Below are 24,072 nucleotides of genomic sequence, written 5' to 3'. Positions count from 1 at the left end.
CCTGGGCTGACGCGGTGTCACGGGGAGCAGGACGGTCAGTGTCCCCGGCTCCTCCGAGCTCCGTCTCCTCATCCGCAGAGCCGGGTTTCTCATCCGTGTCTACTTAGTAGGATTGCTGAGAATCACACGTGATGGTTGTCAGGTGTGACTTTTGGTTGTCTCTGTGATTGGCGTATAGTCAATATTTGATAGAAACACTTGTTTTTTATTATAATTGTGGCTCCTAGATTGCAGTGGTTTTTAGTCTGCATTTCTTTTTTTATATAAATTTATTCTTATTTTTAAGTAAGCACTTGTATTTATTTATTTTCATGAAGGTACAGGGGATTGAAGCCAGGAACATGTGCGTGCACAAAAGGTGCTCTACAATGGAGTAATACCCACCCTCCTTGTCTGCACTTAAAAATAAATATTTCAATACACAAAATATTTCTTAAACACCATCATGGGTCCTATTTTCTGCATAGACAATTGAATACATATGCCATCTCAATAAGAATAAATGTCATGGGGACATACCTTTCTAAATCTGTTTACGTGTTTTAAAACGATCATAGCTAGTGAAAAACACGAGTCTTGGATCCACTACTTCTTAGGGTCTGCTTTGACATCATGGGGAATTACATTCTACAGAGAAGGCTTATTGGATTTCATTGATATTTGGATGATTTTGCAATGTTCAAGGCTTTCAAAAGCTGACCGTTTTGTATTTTAAACTAACTACAAAGTTATCTTCTAGAAGTTGTAAGTCCTTAGCTTGTGAAGTGCCCAGTAATTCAGTTTGTATATGTCTGTGTCTCTGTGAACGTGTATGTGTGTGATTTCAGGAATATAGCAATAAGTTCCATATAGCCTTCTGAATTCTTTCTCCTCCAGTTCAAGGTGTAGGTATATATTTACACAAATAAATTGATACTCTTTTGTGATTTGGCATATTGGTGGGAATAAGAGGTTCTCATAATTGTTTCAGAAGGGTTGGGGAGCATGAGCTTAGAAAATGGGAGGAGATAGAGGCAGGGAGGTTCTTTAAACTTTGTGCAAGATGAGAAACAGTAGCTTTTCTTTTTTCTTCTAAAGCAAACTGGCACTGAATTGTAACATACTAATACTCAGAATTGCTTTTCTGATCAGAGACAAGTGCCTCAGATTTTTCAAGGCAACATGAATGATGAAATGTGTTTTAGCAGTTATCTTTAAAAGTAGTTTTATTTTTCAAGTATAAGTCTATAGACTGTTCTTTTTTTCCCAGCTGTACAAGAATTTCTCATTGATCCAGGTACGTGATCAATGTGTTTAGTTTCTTTGGGTTATTTATTTTTTTAAGTGCTTGATTCATTCTGGTGTGAATGAATGTTTAAAATTTCTGGATTTTGATCTTTAAAACTTGCTGATTTATCAGAACTGCAGAAAACCTGATGTTTGTTCCTTGTTTGGTGGGGCAACCTATTGATTTATGTTGTCTGTTATAGAGGGAAATTCTTCCTCTAGCCTGTAGATAATTAAGTGAATGGTTTGCAGTGTGCCTTAAAAATTATTTGAATGCATTGAGCATGTTTGTCCAGTGAATTTTGGATTGAGTCATAATAATGACTTTGCTTTGATTCTGTGGCTTTTGTCCTCTCCACAAGAATTTGAATTCTCTGTTGCATTTTGTATTCGTGTTCTTAACAGGGGAAGGAATTTTGCATTTTTTACAGAGGTGGGTTTTCCTATCCCCTCTGAATTCCTTCTGTAATTGATACAGCGAAAATCTGTTATTGCAGTGCTTAATTATTTCATAAAAAATTTTTTGGCTTAATCAGAAACAATGACAAAGAATGATAATAAAAAATACGAAAACCTTCCTTCCTTTGAAGAATAGAAATGAGGTGGTCAGGCTCACGCATGCTTTGTACCTGACACACTTACTCTCATGTCATTGTGTATCATGAGTCGGAGATGGAGTTGTTTCAGGTTTATAGATTTTTGTTTTAACATTTGTGTTGAATTCATTCTCTAGGCATGATGATTCCTGTTGCCTTTGTGGAAAGTGTAGATGAAGGGAAACAAATGCTTTGTTTTGTTTTCAGGAGGCCTGAGATGCTGATGAGAAAAGAGTAGAGGGTGGGCTGAGGAAAATAGTGATAGACCCTCACCTCCAGGCTGAAATTGATGAACAAAGAAATCAATTAAGTGTATTGGTATTTGACTAATAGAAGTCAGACAGCCCAGACTGTCTAGTTATGCCCAAAGGAAAGTACTGAATTCACCTGCAGAATTAGGTGCTTTACCATGTAGAAGCAGCTTAGAGCAATCAGAAAAATCAGTGATGAGATATAAAAAGAATATAATATCTTTTATTTCTGAAACTTTTCTACATTAAGTTGTGTAGAGCTAAAATTAAGTTTCAAGCACCAGGAGTTAAGAGTTTAGGTGGTTCTGTGGGATCGTTATTCAGGGATGTGTCTAGACCCTGCTGGAGTGTCCGAAGCTGGCAGGAAAAGATCCAGAGCCAGGATTTGTCATCCTAGGATGTCCTCCATAATGGTTCCATGTGGGAGCCCATGATTGAGTTAACAAGTTGTAACACATCCCAGCCGCCTGTCAACTTTAAGAAGAAAAAATGTGCTTATTAACTGCTTTAAAGCAAACACCTGTGCATCCTCACTCCTGTCTCCTTGCCATAAAAAGCAGAGACAATGCCTTGCTTGCATATTTGAGGTTATAGGTAGCACACTGCTTATTGCACAGCAATGACCCAGGCCCTCAGCTATAAACGCCAGGCCTGCGTGGTGTTAGATAGTCTATTATCCCCAAAACAGGGACCAGGCTGGTCTGGTGGTCTGCTTTGTAATGAACATGTCTAAAAAATGTATCTTGTTCCCCTCAGCCCATGACTTCCCTAAAGGTAAACTAAGCCTTAGTACTCATGGTGGAGTCTACAATCTCTGTCTCATCCCTTCTTTCCCCAAGTTCCTGCCTACTATCTCACAACTGTTATTGACTTTTTACTTTGATTATACACAATAAATATGGGAGCATTTGAGAGACTCGTGGATTTGGCTCCCTAATCCCTCTCGCTTTCTTTCCTTTTTCCACAGTCTTGAGAAATTCATTCCGTGTCGGTAAGACTTCCGCCAGCCAGAACCCACAGTTCCAGGTGAGAAGGATGCAGGCTTTATCCCTCCTACCCGAGGGAGAGAGAGGAGATAATTGAGATATGCTCCCCTGTGGTCCCTTCCTGCCCCAGGGCCACTCCAGTTCACCTGCAGCCTTCTGGCCTCTGCTCACAGGGCCTCTGTCCCAGGATTGACCGCAGCCTTTTATTCCCTTGTCAACATTCCCTGTGCCTTTCAGAGGTTGCTCTCTTCTCTGCAATTCAACCCTGGCAGATGTGATGGTGGTCAGCGTGCTGATGGGCAGTTACTTGGGGACTCCCAGGAGCCATGCTGATTCTCCTGAGTCATTCGGGGTTACAGAACTGTCAAGCACTGCAGGAAGCCCATTCACGTGAGTTCAACACAGCATTACATCACTTTCATTTTATTTTTGAATTTTCAGTGGAGAAATTATTTGTAGCACACTGTTCCAGATTTTAGGCCGCCTGCTTTCCTCACCACCATTTCCTTGTTGGCTCAAGGAAATGCTTGTTTTAAGAACCAGGTTTCCTCTCTGGTCATTTGTAGCAGCTGGGCTTGCCGAATCCTTGATTTGCATTTGAAGCAGAATGCTTCTTCGTGATGTCAAACTGATTTTCCTTGTCATGTCTGAATATTTCTTGTACACTCAGCAACAGTTTCAAGTGAAATGCTCTTGTCCAATTTCGGTTAACTAATATTTGCTGATCTCCTGCTTTCATGCTGAGGGCAGTTTCTTCTTCCTGTAATAAATGTTAGCAATTTGCATTTACTATGGAAGGTACTAATCCGAGGTGCTTTTGTTCTTAACAGTTTTAATACAAATCACCCATTAAAATGTACAGCGGATTTTACTCTATGCCCAGAAATGTGCATCCCAGTCAATCTTAGAATATTTTCTTCCCCCCAACAGGAAACCCAGTACGCATAAGCAGACATTATCAACTTCCCCATCCTCCCCAAGCCCCAGGGAGCCACTCTTCTGTCTCTGTGGATTTGCCTGTGCTGAACATTTCATGCAATTCGAGTCACTTCATGTAAGTGGAACCGTCTATTTTGACTGACTTCTTTCACACTGAGTAACGTTTTCAATGTTTGCCCACGTTGTGGCCTGGGTCAGTACTCTATGCTTTGCTATTGCTGAATAATATTTCACTGTATGGCTGGGCCCCTTTATTTACCCATTCATCACGTGATAGACATTTGGGTTGTTTCTGTTTTTTGGCTCTGAAAATTAATGGCGAAAAGTAATGGTGAATATTCCTGTAGGATTTTTTATGTTAACATTTGTTTTCAGTTCTCTTACTTGTGTGCCCAGGAGGCAGAATTGCTGGATCATTCAGAAGCCAAATGTTCAACTCTCTGAGGACGTGCCAGGATGTTTTCCAAAGTGGTCACGCTGTGTTACATCCTCACCAGCAATGGCTGCGGGCTCCGCTTCCTCTGTGTCCTCATTAGTGCTTGTTAATCTTTTTTTGGTTTTAACCTATTGTAGTGAATGTGAAGTGGTTTCTCCTAGTTGTTTTGACTTGATTTCCTTTAGAGCTAATGTTATTGAACACCGTTTCATTGTGCTTATTGGCCATTTGTATATTTTCCTTGAAAAATATCTTTTCAGATTCTTTTTTCATTTTTTAATTGAGTTGCCTTTTTATTGTTGAGCTGTGGAATTTTTTTTTTTGATACACAAATTCCTTATCAGATAAATGATTTGAAAAAATTTTCTCCTGAGTGTTGTTTTTTCACTTTCTGGATGGTGTTTTTTGAAGCAAAGTTTTAAAGTTTAATGAACTCCAATTTATCTCTGTTTTCATTTTTCCTTGTGCTTTTGGGGTAATATTTAATATCTGATGTATTTTATTAAAACTTGTATATATAAAATAACTTAATTCTTAGGACCGTTCTAGGAGATGGGTGCGGTTGTTGTCCCCAGTCTATGCATCGGAGACTGAGGTGCAGAGAATTTGACTGACATATTAGTGTCAAAGCTACCCAGTGCTGTGGGAATTCAGACCCTCATGTTTTTCCCTAGCATCTGAGCTCAACACCACCATGCTCCAATCTTTCCAGGAAACGTTAATGAAAAAATCTTTACTTTTTTGATTTCTTGTTAGATTTTTTTCTTATTGGGGACCTCAAATTCTCATTTTCTTTTCGGATATCAGTGTCGATTTATTTTAGGTCTCATGTAGGGAGAAGCATTGCTATCAGTTAACTTCTTTATTACTCACTCTCCAGTGATGATTGTTGCTAGTTGATCTAATCAAGTCATGCTTAAGTCTTTCCTGCTCATGACACTAACAGCAGAGTCATGACTTATAGAATGATCAAAGAAGAAAGTACTTGATTGATTTTATTTTGCCAACCAATCAAACCAATCAAATAAAACCCTGGTTTTGACACAGACTATAAGCCCTCCAAAATAGGGTCACTGTCTTCATTGTGTTTCATTTGTTGGGTCACAGTGTCTGGATAGTGCCTTGCTGTCCAGCAGTTTTGTGAGGATACGGTGCTCGTGAATCATTGTAAGGACAGAATTTTGACAACAGACTGTGTTGTTCATTTCACGACGGAAAAGGTAATATAGAATTACTGTTCAGATCTGTTTTAAAATTAAGCTTTGAATTTTGAGAATAGTTCAAGAAGCCATACAAAGCTCTTTTTCACTAATTTTAGATCTATCTTAGACACATTATGTTTACATAGCAGAGTAACTTATCAAGTAGATTTGACAAAGGAGTGTTATATTGATTATTTGTTTTAGTTGAAATATTCTACCAGGGATAAAGTCATAAGTGCCCATAAATGAACAAATATATTTGTATTTAAATGCAACATGGGAGCAGACTACATATGTTTCTATATAATATATATGACTGTGTGTTTTAATCTTTCTGTCAGTGTTTTAATAGTTTTTCAGCAATTTTGTAACTTTAGAATTCTTCTAAAAAATTCACCCCCAATTCTAGTGCAGTTTGTACTGTGTATCCTGTCTTATGCATGGGATTCCACTGTCCCCTCAGTGAGGAATTTCCTCTCCTATTGTGTTAGGAGCAGAGTTAAAGGAACTGTGATTTCTAGGCCTTTGCTCTCCATGTGTTTGCAGTTGGCTCTCAGTCACGATTTTCCCTTTCCAGAGTTTTCATTGTTAAATTAGAATTTCTGAAAATAACTATTAATATGTTGCATTGGTCTCCCTAGAAACTTGACGTCTTTGTGCTTTTCAGTTTTCAATTTATGAAAAATGCAAATGCACTCTTGTTTTTAAGTTGTCCTTTTTCAATAGATATTTATCTCTTAATTGATAGAATAATTTTTCCCAATGAATGAATTGGTGTGCATGTTTTAAAGGATAACTTACTTTTTATTTTTCTTATTGTAACAGTAATATTCATTGTAGAGAATTTAGTAAATAAGGATTAACACAGTAATAACTTCACAATGGCCTCTAATCTCACCTGGAGATACAGTTGTAAGGTTTGAAATTGAGAATTATAAGTCCTCTCAAATTTTTCTTTTTCAAGTACGTATAGGTTACTGAGATCCTCGAATTCCCATATGAATTGTAGCAGCAGATAGTCAGTTTCTGCAGAGGAGCCCGCTGGGATTGTGATCGAGACCACGTTGAATATACGGATCGCTCTGGGGAGCACTGCCATTCCAAGAGCACTTTCTTTTGATAGGGGAATGTGTGTGGAGTGTCTGTCCTGGTATTTAGGTCTTCTTTAACTTTTTTTTTCAACAATGCTTTGAGTTTACAGAGTATTATTTTACTTTAATTATCTTTGCCTTTATATTGAGGACAAGTGTGCAAGGTACTGGGATCAGAAGTGTATTTGAGCCCCGCAACTTGCTGCCACCATGGACGCTGCACTCTTGCTTCACCTGCTGTACAATCTTGCACAGAATACGACCTCAGTAACTCTCTCTTGAATGAATGATTATATGATTGTTGGATGATGCTTGAGAGTCCTTGTGATGATTTTTTTCCCCAGCCTTTCCCCAGTTCTTAACTATGCCCTTTCTCTTCCTAAACTCCAGCCTGGGTTTCAGCCTGCCTGTGGCATTGATTTTCCTTGTCTGTGGACTCTTCCTTTCACTGGTTCCCGATAATGTTACATGTGGGCTGTGGAAACTTGCTAGATGTCAAGAAAGAGCTAATCCATTGTAGGCCAGTATTTTTAGAGTTTGTTATTGTTTTATTGATTGAAATTAAATGAGGCTGCCCCCTGAGCCCTCCCATGAGCACTTTTGACCTTCCTACAGCTGATACTGCTCTAGTTGCTGCATGTGCCCTTTCCCCAGCCTTGATTTTGTAATTGAATAAGTCACCATCACTGGAGCCCTCTCTTTAAAAGATAAAGAGAACATTTGCTCCTTTTCCCTGTTTGGGGACTTCAATGAGATGAGATCCCAGATAAAGAATGGAGCCCCAACTCTTTCTGACCCCCGCTGTTTCCGTTCCTTTCTTCAGGGGAAAAGAGTACAATTCAACAGTATAAAGATTGATTGTGAGCTAATGAGATAGACAAGACAACCGATCATTTATTAAATAACCTTTCATGATAGAAACAAATGTATTATACACACAAACAGCACACAAAGCACTGTAGTACCATGGTTACAATCGTGGGTCCGAGTTCGTGTCCTGCTCTGGAGAGACCAGTCCTGTGAGATGGAGAACTGGTAAGTCGGCTTAGCCTCTCCAGAACTGGTTTTGTGTCCTGCAGAGACGGGGCTCGCTAGGCGTCCCCCCCGTAGAGGTGCTGTGGGGTGTAAATGACGCACGTGGGCAGCCTGAGCACAGCTGCTCATTCCTCGTAAGTGCAGGGTAGCATAGCTTTTGCGGTGATGGCTTTATGACCGCCCCATGTAGACTGTCAGTGCTCTGAAGGGATGCCTTGTGGTTTGGAGATGGGATTCTCACTTCTGTAAATACCCAGGTATAGTGTTATTGGGTCCTGCTGATTTCAGTCTATTCTTTAGAAAGTACATATTGTAGATATATTTTTCAAGCATGCGTGCTTTTTTTCTTTTACTATTAAAGTTCTACCCTCTCATCTCTTGGTGTTACTTTTCATGGAATCCAGGAAACAGTCCTAAGCTACCTGCCTCTTCACACTTTTCCGTGGTGGTTTCCTTCCCTGATTAGAAGAGGGTTTTGCATAGGAAATTTTATTTGTTCCCCTTTTCTTGGAGTCTCTCTCTCTGTCTGCCCATCTCTCACCTCTCAATCTGTCCATTTCTCAACCCACTGCTTCTTCTGACATGTTCCAAAACGCATTTCAGGTAGCTTACAGAAGAACAGATACCAAATAAACAGGTGAGAAAATGGGGCCCAGTTCAGACAGTGAGGCTAGGAGGCGAGCCTGTGTGAGGGTTGCAGGCGTGAGACACATGCCTCTGCCATGTGACTTATAAGATCGACAGCAGCAGTGTGTTTCAAGCTCCCAGCAGACACAGGGAAGCAGGATTTGAGGGAGATGCTTACTGGCTGTGAAATAAATAAGTGACTTAGGAGAAGCCCAGCCTTTCCAGCTACTAAGGCTTAGGAGAATATTTTGAGTGTCTTCCAAAATCAGAGTATGGCATCTTTTCTTTTTCAGAGTTCTATGTATAGTTGGTTACATTCTATACCTGGAAATTTCTCCAAAACTGCTTCCCACGTGAGTCCCATGGCTCGGGGATTGGGTGGTTCTGCTCATTGATGGGGGTTGGCCAAAAACAGAAAATGAGAGCCTCAAAGGGGCCTGGGATTTGTCAGTTATGTTTTGTCAGTGCTGTAGGGTTCAAGAAATGCTTTCACCGTTTCTCTCCATCTGAGGCGGCAGCGTAATCTCTTACCAGCATCAGGAGCTCAGGGCCACGGGATGGTGGGGGCTGACTGCACTGCCGTCAAGACAGCTGAGCTAGTCACTGCAGGTGTGGTTCTTTTACATACTGCATTTCATGTTCTTTACTAGAATGTTTCAACAGGGAGTTAATTAACTGAGTTAATTAACATTTAATAAATATGATCTTTGTTGAAAAGACAGTTATAGGCAGAATATAAGCTGTGAAGTCTTTAAAAACGGTTTCATTACTGAAATTTCATTTGGGGAGATACACGGTTTATCTTATATATGGCTCTCTTTTAAAGTAACAAAGAAACAAGACAGAAAAGGCAGAGGATGGTTTCTGTTCTTCCTCTCGGCTTGCAGGTGCCCTCACCCCCAGTAGCATCAATCAAGACACCAGCACTGACACTGGCCGTGCTCAGAACTGCCTCAGCCCTGAAGACACTGCTGACAAATAGAAGGGGGCCACGCCCTGTTACAGCAGGTGCTCTCACTTTGTGGGTCCTTATGTAACTGCGTGGTGTTAATCAGGATCGCCCGTCCTACATTGTGTGATGCTGCTGCTTTGTCTCCTAGTTACTTGTTTCTCTAAGTATTCTTGTATTATTCTCCAATGCATAGTACTACACACCTAAAAATGCTTTTTTTCAGATGAAAAAGAATGTGCATTTAAAATAATAACTCTGAAAAAGGGGGCAAAAAAGGCTATCCTTGTCCCGCTATTCAAAGATAATAATTAACACGTTAACGTATATTTTCATCAGTGTGGATCACCTCTGTCATAAAAAACCAGAGAGCACTCTGTGACTGTTTACTGTGTGGACACCTCCATTTTCCATTCGGCTTTTTATATGTTTTTCTACAATATTCTATCTCCTCTGGCATGATTTTTGATGACCAGTATAGCATTCTGTCTTGTGGAGGCATTGTCCATTTTACTTCGGACTTAAATAAACTTTTAAATTCCAAGTATACTTAACTGAAATACTGAAAAGAGAACTGTGGTGGTAGAGGAAGGCCCTACCTCCCTTCCCCTTATTTCCAAAGAGTAAAAACTGTTGAAAATTTGATATATATGTTTCATGACCTTTATGCCTATGACATACATATATACACACATATGAGAATTCCATGTATACGTGTGTGTATATATGCTTTATTTAAAAATGAGACCATACTATATGTTTTTCTGCAGCTCGCTTTAATCACTCAGGTGTATATCATAGACGTCCTCCCACTCCAGACTCACACGGTCCTTTCAGATAGAGTGGAGGGGTCTCCTGATTTGCGGGTGTGGTCTCTTTCCCACGCACACCTTTGGTGAGAGAATGCTGTGGACAAGGCCCTGGACCACGGCGAAATGCTGGCTCCCTCATTGCTCGCAGCTCGTCGTGATTTAACGCATCATTGTCTTGATGGTGGACAGTTAAGTTTTCTCCATTTTCCACTGTCAGAAAGGATATTTGACTGGCATCCTTCTTGTACAGACATTCCTGTGATCTTTTATGAGTATTCCTTTAGTTAAGGCTTCTGGAAATTTAGTCCCTGGATGTGACATTTACATTCATCACAGACTCCATTCAAGTAACTCTAGAAATTCCTTCCATAGGGGAATGAAAAGATGCACAATTACTTATGTAACCAATTCTCTATTGCTGGATATGATTTCACTTCAGTTTTTCTTCCCACCATTGTAAACAGTGCTGTGTAAATGCCCTGATGGGTACATCTTTTTGGACTAAATTTGTTTTTTCCTAGAGGAAACGATTTATAGAAGTGGTGTTGAGTCAGTGTGTACGTACGTTTTTCAGAGTTTACATATCCATTGACATGTCGTCCTCTGAAAATGTCGCTCATGGTTTCTTCTCCCACAGATGGACACTAGATAGAATATCTTTTAAAAATATTTGCCAATATGATGAGCAAAAGTGCTTTTTCATTGTTTTAGTTTGCATTTGATGACCAGTGAGGTATTGAGCATTTTTCACTCATTAGCCATTTGACTTTTTTAAAATGAATGATTCCTTTTATCCTTTGCACACATTTAAGTGGGGGAGCTTCTTGTTGGTTTGTGACAGCTCTTTGTATGTTATGAACATTAACTTCTTGTCTTCAACAACATGTATCACAGAGCTTTTTCTTGTCATTTCTTGCCTTTCATTTTGTTTAGGAGGATTTTAATTTTGGTAGTGTCTCAAAATATTCTTATGATAATAAATGTATTCCTTATGTGTTTTATCTTTGAAATTATTCTTAAAAATAATTTCTTATACTGGAATAAATCTCCTCTGTAGGTTTTTTTTAATCTCTAAGATGGAGATGATAATAGTACTTGTTAATGTAAGGGTAAGTTGAGTTAATAAGAACAAAGTGTTGTATTTGCTGTTATTAGTACTTTTTTATATTTACATCACTGTCTGTAAATTATCTTGTGGTCCTTATGAGAGGAATAGTATTTATTCTTTCTAGGTGATTGTCTGATTGTCTCAGGACAATTACTGAAGTCATACTTTTCTCTTTGATTTGAAATCCCACCTTTACAAAATACTTATGTACACTAGAGTCTCTTTTTGAGCTCATGGTTCCCTTCTGTCAATCTGCCTTTCTTACTCCAGCACCATAACTTACATATTGTAAAAATTTATTTAATAATTGGCAGTCTGAATTTTTTTTCATTCTTTTCTTCCATCCCAAATTTTCTTGTCTAGTATTATGATTTTATTATTCCTGAAGAATTCCAAAATATTTTGTTCAAGTTAAAAAAAAATCAGATTGGAGTTGTCATGGGAGTTTTCAGTAAGTTTTGAATTATTCTGATGAGAACTTACATCTTTACAAAACTGCTTTCCTCCATGCAATTTGTTGATGTCTCTACATTCTCACCTCTTACTTTACCCCTCAGTACAGCCCTGAAGTTTCTCCATTTAGAACATGGGCATTATTTTTTAACTTATTCCAGATTATTGTTTATGTTTTTGTCAATTTTGTAAGTGAAAATTTTTTGCTATTATATTTTTAAACGCTTAAAACTGAAATTTAGAAAGGAAGATTCGGTTTGTAAATACTCACTTTGTAATTTGTCATTTAAAATTGTAAGTATTAAGTAGTTGTTCCAGAATCCTTTCTTTTTTGTTTTTAAAAATTTGTGTCGAAGATTCTCAAAATGTTCATAGCTAAGTAGTATAGGTGGGGAGACAGATGGAGAGAGGTAGTGTGGCTCATGTACAAACTGTGAGCAGTTTCATGGCTGCCTTTAGGCTGGAGAAACCACAGAAGAGCCCAGGTTAGACAAGGAATGGCTTTGTATGCACTTGAAAGCCAGCTTTCCTGCCTGTATGGTGAAGCCTGGTGGGCATGGCAGGTAGATGATCAAGGTCTGATCAAGGTCATTTGCTGCACAGAGCGCTGTGTCTGTGAGAAATGGTGACCATTGCCATGGCAAATGCTTGGTGCCAGGAACAATGCAGGGGAGCTGGGGAGCCTGTGTTAAGGATTTTCCAGTCCTGGGAGTGGGAAGATCAGACTCTGCATTCAGATCTGAGTTTGAATTAATCCTCTTTAGTTTACTGGACCTCTGACTTTTGTCAAGTTATGCATCCTGTTTGAACTCCTGCTTTGTTGTCTCTCAAAAGAGAAGAATTACAGCCTGCTGCTAGAGTGTTTGATCAGGGTAAATGATTTGTGTCTATAAGATGCCACGTACAGTCACAAGCTCAGTGAGCAATGAGCTGTCCCCTCTTCTCCTGCAACTCAGTGCTCGATAAGTCATCAGCAGAAAGCGAGTCCCTAATTTGTATGTGGTGCAAGGAAGAACAAAACTAACGTCTTGCCTTTCCCTGGCAGTATTCTTACTTCTTTGCTTCATGTACCTCTTTCCTCCTTCACTCTCCCCTTTCACCTCCTCCACCAAGAGCCCGAGACTCTCTCAGAACACTAGATTCAAATTATTTAAATGTTGACTCATTCCCATGAAATGACAGTGACTTAAAAAAACTGTACACATCCCAGAATTCATTGTATTTGATTTACACACACACACACGTGCACACACACACACACACACATCAGGCTACCTCCCATTTACTGAGGGAGAAGGACCACTTTTTCTGAGTTTTCATTTACTCAGCGTGAGAGCAGTCTCTTAAGCAGAATTTCACCTGGCTTCGTGCATGGTTTTTTAAATTGGATTTCTGCTTTTTGTCCATAAAAATATTCTCCTATTAGAAGACAGGAAGTGGAGACATAGATATTCTGCTGAGATATTGGTGTTATCATATTTGAGTTTTAATGGACATAAGGCGGCATAGAGTCATACATTATTATGGATGAGAATCCTTGATGATGTAACTTGGACAAGAATCTGGGTCTCCTGCCATCGTGTCCATGCGGGTGAAGAGGCAACTGGGTGGGGGATGGCAGGGAACCTTCTTGCTTGAGTTCCATGTTCTTGTTAGTTTTCATTGCTCAGCTGCCTTTAGTTTATGTCCATGAGGCCTCTCATGGGAAGGTCACTATGTCCTGAGAGACTGAGTTACTAATCAGCAGAAAGCTCTGGACCCACTCATATTTTCCAGAGTTTTTCTGCTGACCTGCTGACACTTTATATAAATGAGACCTAACAAACTACTGGATATAAAATCCTTATTGTTATCATTTGCCCTCAAGTTCCATAGGAATGGGGTGCTGTCTCAGGCTGTCTAAGGCTAGATCTGAACAAAGATAGGGTGATAGGCTCCGCTGCTGGACCCTCCCCAGTCGAATGGGATTTCCACCTTAGTTTTTAGAATCAGGCAGATGAGTTCAAATCTTGTCTTTACCACTTATTAGCTTTGTGACCTTGGGGAAATAACTACTGTTTTGGTTCCAATTTTCTTTATCTGTAAATAAGTTCAGTATTTATTTTAGGGTTTTTGTTTTAGAATTGAATGTGCTAATTCCCTAATTTATTCCTAAAATACTGATCACATGGTTCTATGCTGGTGCCTTAGTAGTTGATTGCTAAGGGACTCAACAGTGAGAATGGGGATGGGGCCCCCTGGATCATACAGCTTATATTCCAGGATATGCTTGTAAAAGACAAGATTGCAGTGGATTTTTAGTAAATGTCCATTCCTTTCCTAATCCCCATTGATTGTGTATATATCTTTATACTAATATATGAACAATTTTTTTTGCAGTTTAAATCTCTTTGTAGTATTTAAAGAATGTAACTATAACAAAAATACGTGAAATAAAATGACTTGACTTTTATTTTCCTTTCAATAAGCAAAACAAAATAAAATAGAAAAGAAAAGAAAAAGTATTGAAGGAGTAGAAATAATTTTATTTCCGTGGAATCAACTCCCTATGTTAGGTTTTTCCATTGTGTTGTTCAACATCATATAAAATTGACAGGTTGTGACTTCAGTGTTGATAGCTAGCTGAGTATACTTTCTTTTTGTGGTTGTCTTTGATGAATTATTTGCACTAGATCATAAATGATGTGCATGTTACATATTGGAAACGAGGAAACATTGGAGACATACTACCTCCAATGCAGTCATTTTGTTACCGAGTCCAAACTCGTTCTGCTCGCCACATGACAGGCCAATAAACTGGGAGATGAGGTGTTGGAGCAAGGAATAGTGACTTCACTTGCAATGCTGGCAGACCCAGAAGACGGCAGACTGATGTCCTGGAGAACTATCTTCCCCAAGTAAGAATTCAGTCTCCTTTTATACTAAAAAGGGGGGGGTTGTGGTTGGTTGTTGCATACTTCTTGCTTTATGAATTGTTTGTCCTTTGAATCCGCTGTTCTTGCAGCTGTCCATGTGGATCAAATCATGGTACCCCTGTAAAACCTCCAAAAAAACAAAGGCTATTCTCTATTATGCAACTTGCCATCTCTACAGAAGTGCAGATGAGCTAACATTTTTAAAGATCAGGGCCAGGAGAATAGGCTTTCCTGCAGATTTCAGGCTAAAGGCAACTTTCTTTTTCAAATGGTGCAGAGCTACCAAGTCTGAGCCTAGGAAACAGGGCACAGGTTTAAACTCAAAGGAACAGATTTAACATAGGGTAAAAACTGTTACATTTTATTACAATTCCGTTTCCAGCTTCATAGATAATATTAGTAAGAAATACGAGCAATTTTGTATTTTTGCTTCTTAATAACCGATAAGTGTACCAACTATATTTTGTGAGCAGGGATGCTGTGCAGGCATTGGGGTGACAGCAAACTCTTGTAGGGGGTGGCCGACCCTGCAACATCTCTGATGCCCCGTGAGTGTTGGTGAGGGTCCCCGTAGCCAGGGGCTCTCTTCAGGAACCAGCATATGGGCATTGACCTCTGGAGACCTCTTTTTCGGCTGCAGGAATTTTTTCAGATATTGAGATTGAAAAATCACTCCAGCTGGGAATAATTAGGGAAAAAAAAGAAAAGGAAAAGGGTTTGGAGTAGAGTAGAAGAGTAGGACTTAAGATCACGGAGCCTGAGTGCTTGGCAGCGGGGCCTCGGGAGAGAGGGGAGCAGAGGTGGGGAGGGGCCTGGCTCCGGAACCAGCTCCTGTAATTGCCCCCGCACGCAAGCCACATAGCTTTAAATTGGCCTGGGCCACCTCTCTGGGCTGGATATCACCCTGGGCAGAACCGTGGTATCTGTAAAGTAAAATGACTTCACAACTATTGCACAGAGCTGCAGGTGTAAGAGAGCCTAAGCCTGTCTCAGAGTGCAGGGGACAAGCGGAAAGGAATGGCAAAATTTCCACTGACAATTGAAATTTTGTTAAATAGCCTGCTACAGTTGTTTGCATCACTTGAATGAATGCAGGCATATTTCTGTGGGCATTTATAGGTTCACTGAACCCCACCAGCCCCTCTTGCCCCCATCGGAGATGGGCTTTCTCAAGCACAGTGCCCCTCCTGCTTGGGTGGAAAACGCTGCTGGTCCTTGCCTGGGGCCGGGCTGCTGCAGGGCACTGAATCCCCGAGGCACGGCCTGTGAGACACGACAGGAACATCTCTGCTCTTGACTGGGTGCCTCCGTTTCCCCTGCAGTGTAAAAATGCCGATGACTGAGTTAGAAGCATGCTTCCAAGCTGTCCATGTCCTTGGCATCCAGAAGCGGAGCCTGGAAGCTTTCGAATTTATCCAGAATGCGGTTTACATTCACCTTCAGCAGGTGAGTGTATGTCCTTACACAAGTGGAGGAATTACTGCAGTTTTCCTGGAACTTTCTCACTACAAGTCCATTTGATTTTTCTGTGCTAGGATTCAGTATGGCCTGCTAAAAACTCTGGAGTGAGATCTTGAAACCCTGATGAAGAGCATTATTTATTTCATTTCTCTATATGATACACTTTTACTTTTAAAATTCAGAATTTTTGGTTGTTTCAAAAATTTTTGGGGGGGTTGGAGAATCATGTTTGCTCTTACCATCTTTGCAACCTGTTGCTTTGTGCCTCTCACCTGTCTTCTGTCACTTGTGAGGCGGTTCCATTTGTGACCCTGTCCGGGTTGTTCATGTTATAAAACATAAAGCCTGTAAAAGTACAGTCCCTTTTCCTCCGAAGACATTCCACAAATACTCCTTTAACCTGGGTGTGGTTTTAAGAAGACAGAATCTTTAGAACATGTCCTTGCAGGTTGCTAGTGCAAAATCCCAAAATCAATAGTCTAGCTCAACATCTAAAATCTTTCTAATTTACCTTGGAATTGTATGGATAAGTGAAGCAGTTTGCTAAGAACTCAGACCAGGTTTAGAATACAGGTTGGTGTAGCTCAGCAGGTCCTCCCAAGCTGATGCTCTGCCAGAGGGCGGGGCCGAGGGGAGAGGGCGGGTCCTGCCCTCCCTGAGGTGACAATTTCATGGCAAAGACTTTCACCTGGTGAAGAACTTGGAGTTTCTTCTAAGAAGAGTGGGTCTTAAAAGAGTCCAAAAAGCGCGGGAGTGGCACATTCCCATTTGTCTCAAGTAGGGGAGAGCGGCTGTGGGGCCACTTAGGAGACTCGTGAGTCCAGGTGGGCAGTGTTGGTGGCTTCCACTTGAGCGGTGGGACGGTCAGTGTTTAAAAGCGAACATATTGAAGGCATGTTTAGATGGTAAAAAGGAAAGGATGAAGGCTGGCTGTGAATGCAGGATGGAGTAAGGCCCAGGTTTCTGGGTGGATTAATGAGGTAAATGATGGTCCTTCTGTGCTCTGAGGAGGGAAAGCTGCAGAGGGAGTTCTGCGGAAAACTGATGAGTTCAGCTGTGGGTAAAGTGAAAGGTTGTTAGATGTGTGGTCTGGGAGCTCAGGTGAGAGCCAGTAGTGAGTAGGGGGAGGTGAGAGGGACTTTCAAATAATTTTGTATTGTGAACATACAAATAAGTATGAGTAATGACACATTTAACACCTCTATATTCTGGATTTAAAGCCCAGTAACATTTTGCTATACTGACTGCAGAGGTTCTTAATATTTTTTAATAGAAATAAGTAGAAACAAAGTAGTGGAGTTAGTGAGCATCTTAGAGTAGATGTGTGTCCTTGTATGTATTTTTATACCTCATCTGTTTATAACCATAATCTACAAAAAGTTATCTTGCTTAGCATAAGAGTTAAACACAGGGACGTGACACACATTGTTGGGGGTTGAAGCTGATCTTCTCGGGCAAATTATGGACCCTCTCTTTGCCTTAGTTGCATCGTCTGTGACTGCCCCAGGGCCCCTCATCACAGCTGATTTCCTAGAGTAGATGTTGGGAGGGAGGCTGCTGAAGGGAGTAAGAGGTGGCAACTGCTAGGGATATTGAAGAGAGACAAAAACAGATTAAAGCCGATAAACTGAGTACAAATACCCTCTAAATAGAAGGAATCCCGCAGTGTTTTGAGCCGCTTATCATAAGGGAAAGAAAATCACTTGGATCCAAAGCTCTTGAGCATATGAGTATTGTGGGTGGGAGGGTGTCATTATAAAAGTGTTGAGAAAAGGCCTCTTTGTTTTCCTTGACATTACCAGTAAGGATGGGGAGCAGAAGCGAAACCCTCTGCTTCACAGTTGAAGGTGCTGTTTTGTGCGAAACTGACCAAAGTTTGGAAACCAGTCATCAGCGATGCTGGCAAATGAAGAGGCTTCTGGATTGGGTGGGGCACTTGCTGTGACTTCCAGGTGACCTGCTGGCTGGGGGCTGTGTGGCGGGCAGTAGTTTTGCAGGGTAGCCCGGGCATAATCCCTGGCTCTGATGCTGCTGGTCTGATTAACAGACCTGGGCGCACACTGTCCTAATGGGGCAGCTCGGGATGTGGCCCTGCCGTGCTGAGAGCGAGAAGAGGGCTCCCCTGAGGAGGTGTTCCTGCAGACGTTCCTGGAAACGTCCTCCTGCAGGGGAGGAAGAGCCTCTGAGCAGCAGGCCGGATGCACAGGCAAGACCAGCATGAGCACTGATGTTTCCGGGAGCCGGAAGTCATACAGTGGCCCAAACGGCCTTGTTCCTGAGAGACTGGAGGGAATAGATGCTGAAAAGGCAGGCTAGGGTCAGACCCTGTGGTGGGTTATGAGTGACAGGAGAGGATTGTTCAGGCAGGCATGAGACAACCCTGTGGGCGTCCCAGCTGGGGCGTCACGCCGAAGGGAAGAGCAGAGTTATAGACTTTGCCACTTATTAGCTGTGTGACTTTAAGCAATATCACCCCACCTCTCTCTATATATATCTTCATCTGTAAAGTGACACAGTGACAAGGTCGTGCATCAGAAGTATTAGTTTAGCTCTGATCCTCTTTGTCGACTCCTGTCAGTGCTTCCCTGCAAGGTTCTGCAACGGCTGCTTTTACCCTGAGACGGGAGGGCATAGAGGGACACTGTAATACCCGAGGGAAGGAAGGGGTTGCTTTAAAAGCAGACATGTAACAGCCTGCAGCTGCAGACCTGCAGGCAGTTTGGTTGACGGTCCTTGAGAGGACTTTGGAGGCCTTAGCGTCGTCTTAAGTCTTGTTTCCCCTTGGGGACCGGATTTGCCTTTGGGGATTGATGTTGAAGATTTGAGCTTCTGCAAAGTTGTTTTCAGAGATGTGTATATACGTAAAATATCATATAAAATAAAATGATTTATTTAACGTGTGCGAATTTGTAGCTGTTAGGAACAGCTCTGTTGGCCTGGTCTCCACGGAGGACACCAAGTGTCAGCAGAGCGTGCAGGAGGGCAGGCAGCCTGCAGTGCTTCTGCGGGGTGTTCTCCCCAGCAGGGTGCTCTGCTGAGTTGAGTCTTCTACGAGTTTTGTTGCCAGAGGAGCAGACAGCAAATTAATGAGTTCTAGAGGGATTGTATAATGACAGGAAGAAATAGGAACCCGGAGATTTTCTGGACTAAAACACGCTTTGGTTCCTGATTCAGTGTGTTCCATTACAGAATTGATGAGTTGTGTCTATTCTGGAACGTCATTGAAATAAACGTTCAGCCTATATGTTAAGGGCTTTGTTTTATTTGGCTGGAGGACTCGAGCCGGGATGACAGCCTCTCAGATCACTCTGAGGGACTGCTCCCAAGAGGTAGGGGAGGAGCTAGGATATATAGAAGCTTACAACAAAGACCAGGTAATTGGAACAATAAAATATTGCTTGTTATCTAAAGAAAACCAGATATCTCAAATTCAAGTATTTACTGCTTTTCTATGTATGGTGAGAAGCAAACATTTGAGTCATTGAATTCATTCCTTTGGCAAGCCCCTGGCTATCTAGGGCCAGTATCCTGTCCTTTCTTACTCTGAGTCTGCTCAGAGGGCACCACTGTGAGTGGCTGAGAGGCCGGGCTGTAGGCATGTACTCGCTGGGGGTTGGCAGCAGCCGCTGATGACTCGGATTCAGCATTCTTTGTTTACTGTCATGGTTGCAGTATTTTCATGCACATTGTAGTATTTTCATTCACAGTGCTCCCACTTGGTCCTAAATTTGACCAATATTTTGAGAGAAATTTCATGACCAATTTTGTCCCACGGTGCTAGGATGGCTCATTCCTAGTTCAGGTGAAGAATCTTCTAAGTTGCCATTCAAGGTGTAAGTTTTTTTTTGTCAGGCCCTGTTGATACTAAAAGTTCTCTGGATCACCTGTCTTACTAGTCTATTATGATACAGAAAGTGTTTACCCATCTTTGCTCATTCCCATAAATAGAATCACACTATTATATTTATTTTATTCAGGGTTATAAATTTTATCTGTTTCTTCAAGATGTTTAGCCATCATCAATCGTGTGGGCCTAGTTACACATTGGGAAATGTAACAGACAACAATTTTATAAAATAGACAGGATATAAGTAATACAGCTAGTAACGTTAATAAAGTCACGAGTAAGAATTTAATAGTCGAGAAGTTGTATTTTTGGGTTAAAATTTTGCTTGTGTTTCTAAGTTTGATCCTATGAGAAAGTTCATATTTATGGTCAGGGTCAGAGCAGGTATTAATTGGCCAGTTGAAATCTCCCACCTTGTAAGATCAACAGTGGCCTAAACAGAACTATAAATTCTTTTTAGAATAACGTTTCTGAGGGCTATCTAATTAGAGCCTTGGAGTAGGGAAACCCACCAAGGTAACACAGAAGTACTAGACATAGGTAATTTATCATAAACTTAACAAGTGGAGTAGATCATAATCAAAGGTTGGAGAAATTATCAAAGTAATTGGTATACAGTCCTGGTCCGGTGTCTTGGGTTAGGTGTCTAGCTCAGATGTCGTCTTCTTCTCATCCTGGTCTGGTAGCTTTTTCTCCATTTGGGCATTGTTTTAAGGTGAGCAGCACTCGATAGGCCAGTGCACTGCAGGGGATGTTTCAGATAGGAAATGAATCCGAGACTCTGTTTCCTTCAGCTTTGGTGTGTATGGTCTGGTAAAGAGTACCTGAAAAAGGGTCCTTCCATTCAGGTTGGAGACAGTTCTTTAAGTCATGCCTGTTGCAGTATGTATAATCCCCTGGCTGCAGGTCATGGGGCATTGGAACTTTACCCAAGGATAGATTTCTGAGCTTCAGAAACAAACCTAGAGTATCCTTTTCATAATTCAATTAAACCGTACAGTAATGTGACATAACAGCAAGGAATAATCTGGGAAGTGTCTTAGTAAATATGGACCTCAATTAACAAAACTAGAATTTAATATCCACTAAAATATAATTTATTTTCTCTCTTAAGTTACCCTCAGTTTTCTCAAATATAGCCAAATCAAGATTAATTTTTTACAAGTTAAGTCTGATTATTTGATCATATAGGCTTTTTTAAATTGGCTGTGTTGGAAGTTTTAATACGGAGTCTCAGGGTAGAATGTTAAGGTTTTCTAAGGCCAAGAAAGACACGTCAAGGCTTTTCATGGGTTTCTGCCTTACAGATTTAGGTAAATTCTTTTCTCTTTAAAATCCTTAAAATATCTTTATACTCTTATATCTGTTAGGAGATGATCTCCCTAATTTGTTTGATAGAGCCACTGGGAACCTAAGTGTTTTTAGTCTCTTGAGGGATCAGATAGAGAGAAAAGATAAGTGTTCCAAGTGTGATTACATAGGTATAATTTATCAAATTGCTGTGAACCATAACTAGCTTAAGGAGAAGAGATTCTTTACGTCTGGGAAACAGGTTAAAAGCCAGTAGTATTTCAAACAATATCAAAAATTATAACCATATTCAGCAGGTTAATCAGTCCCTTGTAACTAATTCTTTTAATGAGAGTTTTCATTAGAACTTTAAAATGTCTTACCCAGTTTAGTTCAGTGCTATAGTGTGAAATTTATTAGGAATCAGTAAATCTCCTTGAAGAGAAAGCATTTTGCAAAACCATCAGAAGAAAACAATTAACTGTCTATAAATGACAAAAATTTAAAAGCATGGTTAAACACCGTTACACTATAATCAATAAAGAAATCTGTTCACTATACCCATAATTATCACTGGTAACATTTCAGATATACCAGAATTTTAGGGAGTCCATATAATTTCTACAATATCTATATTAATATTATTGTCTCATTCAATATAACCTTAGAAGTTTTATGATTCATTTGACAATTCCATGTTATTTAAAATGCCAAATGAAACTTTATAGTTAAAAATCTCTCTTTGGGATGTTTCAGGGGCCTTCTGTAGCATCCCAAACTTAACTGGAGATTAAAAGAATTTTAATTAATTAAATTAATTTTTATTTAATTAATTAGAATTTTATATTTGGGGAGCTTTTTGAAAGATTTCAGAACACTTGATCAGATAAACATATAGATCACTGTAAAGTAGTACTAATTCATTAACAAGAAAATACGTCAAAAGTAAAGGCAGAACAGATCAGCTAAGTGGTATAAGAAGTTTTACAATCTGTTACTGAAGGAGGATTAACATTTTAAGAAAATTTTTTCCTCTTAAAAGAGAGAAAAACAATTCTAATCTTGTACCAGCTTACTTCTAAGATTCATTTACGTTGCCCAATTTGTTTCTAAACTTAGCCAATTCTGACCATGTACAAAACTCTTCCCTCAGGGTTCCTTTTCCACAAGCCTTCCACAGCTTTCTATACTTATATTAGTGTGTCCCTTATTTTTCTTCTATTCAGAAGTAACCAGGTTCAGGAGAAAGTCACTATTTTTCATTAACAAAATACAATTCCATTCTTATATCTTCCTTTACGCATTTATATTACTTTCCTAGGATACTGAGATCATTCCCTTACTAATAGAGACTATTTCAGTGTGGCACCAACCATTTATTAATATTTCTATATACCTTTAGTTTCACTGTAAGAGGAAGTCAAATGTTAAGTAATTCGTATTTCAATGTTATTTTATCTGAAAATGGCATAGCTATTTAATAAAATCTTGTCATTTAACTTAATTTAGCACAACACTAGAATTTAAAGATACCAAACACTTAGAGATTATCTTAAACATACATTTTAAAAATATATTTTAAATATTTACCCAAAGCTCTCATCTCATTTGCATTTAATTTAATTAAAATTTTACCACAGCACATTACTTTTATTTTTTTTGACAAATCTGCAACAGATATAACAGGATCTTATTTGACTTTCATTAAACCTAGGTACAGTAAAGGTATTATACATAATATTGATGACTTTAAAGATGTCTATATTAATTAGAACATACTTAAACTAAACAATATCAAATATTATCTTAATATTGAATATTTTCCATTTCACATGACGCTGAAAGTCAATTTGTTCAGTTGTTATTTTAAAAATACTTAATGTTTAAGCTCTTATATTTTTACGTCAATTAAGCAGAGCTCTATGACTTTGAATTTTTTTTCTTTAGCAGTAGAAGTATCTCACTTCTATAATGTGTACACAGGCTTATAATCAGAAAAAAGCTAGAGATCTCATAGCTTCACTTTAAAACTTACTTATAAGATAGGTATAATAATAGTTGGAGTAAGCTGAATTTGCTTGCTCAAATCATTAAGGCTTACTATTTATGAAACAGACAGTTAAAATTTCTTCACAATGTCTGAAGGACCCTTCAGAGTTCTGAGTTCTAATATGCCAAAAATTTCTTGGCCTTAAGGTTTATTTCATTGAGCTAATTAGACTCAGTCCAAGGTCACTGTTTGTTGTATTTATATTTCTGATGTGCAAGACAAAGACACTGTCTTCCAGGTCCCCAGAGAACTGCTCTCTCACCCAGGCCGTATTTTATCTCCTTAAATGGCATTTTTGTATCAGTGAGAAGAGCTGTAAACAAAGAATTCCATGTTTTAAAACTTTAAGGCTTACTTAAATATGTCTTCCAAAACTTGCATAAGGCATTTAGTAAGATCTCTTTTCCTTGTGTTATAAGTTAAACCCAGGGTAAACCTGTATTTTTTTATTAGCCACTCAAATTAGTTTTTAGTTTTACATTATATTGGACGGCTTATGTAACTATATTGGTTTATTTTAATTTGTTCAATTAATATTTTCAGAGGGACAGATATGTGCCTAGCCTTATAATACCAAGAAGGGGAAGTGTTTTTCCTCTTAAACATATGTATCCCACAACACAAGCAAAAGTTTTGTATAAAGACCACTTAAATATACCAATTTCACAAACTTTTATCTCAATTTTATTAAATCTTATACCTTTAATTTTTATATTTATTAAGTTTAATCAATAATTCTTATTTCTAGAAGGAGTGCC

The 24,072-nt window shown here is 39.5% G+C and overlaps 1 protein-coding gene across 1 annotated transcript in view; it reads left to right on the top strand.

Moving 5' to 3' along the window:
* Positions 1 to 24,072, top strand: part of LOC140690342 (uncharacterized) — a 141,967-nt gene that overhangs the window by 23,812 nt on the left and 94,083 nt on the right. Inside the window, exons 5-13 of the mRNA XM_072952050.1 lie at positions 1,250 to 1,276; positions 3,081 to 3,139; positions 3,337 to 3,489; positions 4,030 to 4,153; positions 8,723 to 8,782; positions 8,881 to 9,038; positions 9,317 to 9,437; positions 14,539 to 14,648; positions 15,989 to 16,112. Of these exons, the coding sequence (XP_072808151.1) occupies positions 1,250 to 1,276; positions 3,081 to 3,139; positions 3,337 to 3,432 (182 nt within the window). The 3' untranslated portion in view covers positions 3,433 to 3,489; positions 4,030 to 4,153; positions 8,723 to 8,782; ... (2 more) ...; positions 14,539 to 14,648; positions 15,989 to 16,112. The remainder of the gene's footprint in view (positions 1 to 1,249; positions 1,277 to 3,080; positions 3,140 to 3,336; positions 3,490 to 4,029; positions 4,154 to 8,722; positions 8,783 to 8,880; positions 9,039 to 9,316; positions 9,438 to 14,538; positions 14,649 to 15,988; positions 16,113 to 24,072) is intronic.

This window comes from Vicugna pacos, chromosome 30, assembly GCF_048564905.1.
Source record: "Vicugna pacos chromosome 30, VicPac4, whole genome shotgun sequence".
In the NCBI taxonomy this organism is placed as follows: domain Eukaryota; kingdom Metazoa; phylum Chordata; class Mammalia; order Artiodactyla; family Camelidae; genus Vicugna; species Vicugna pacos.
This window is presented reverse-complemented; position numbering and strand designations above follow the sequence as displayed.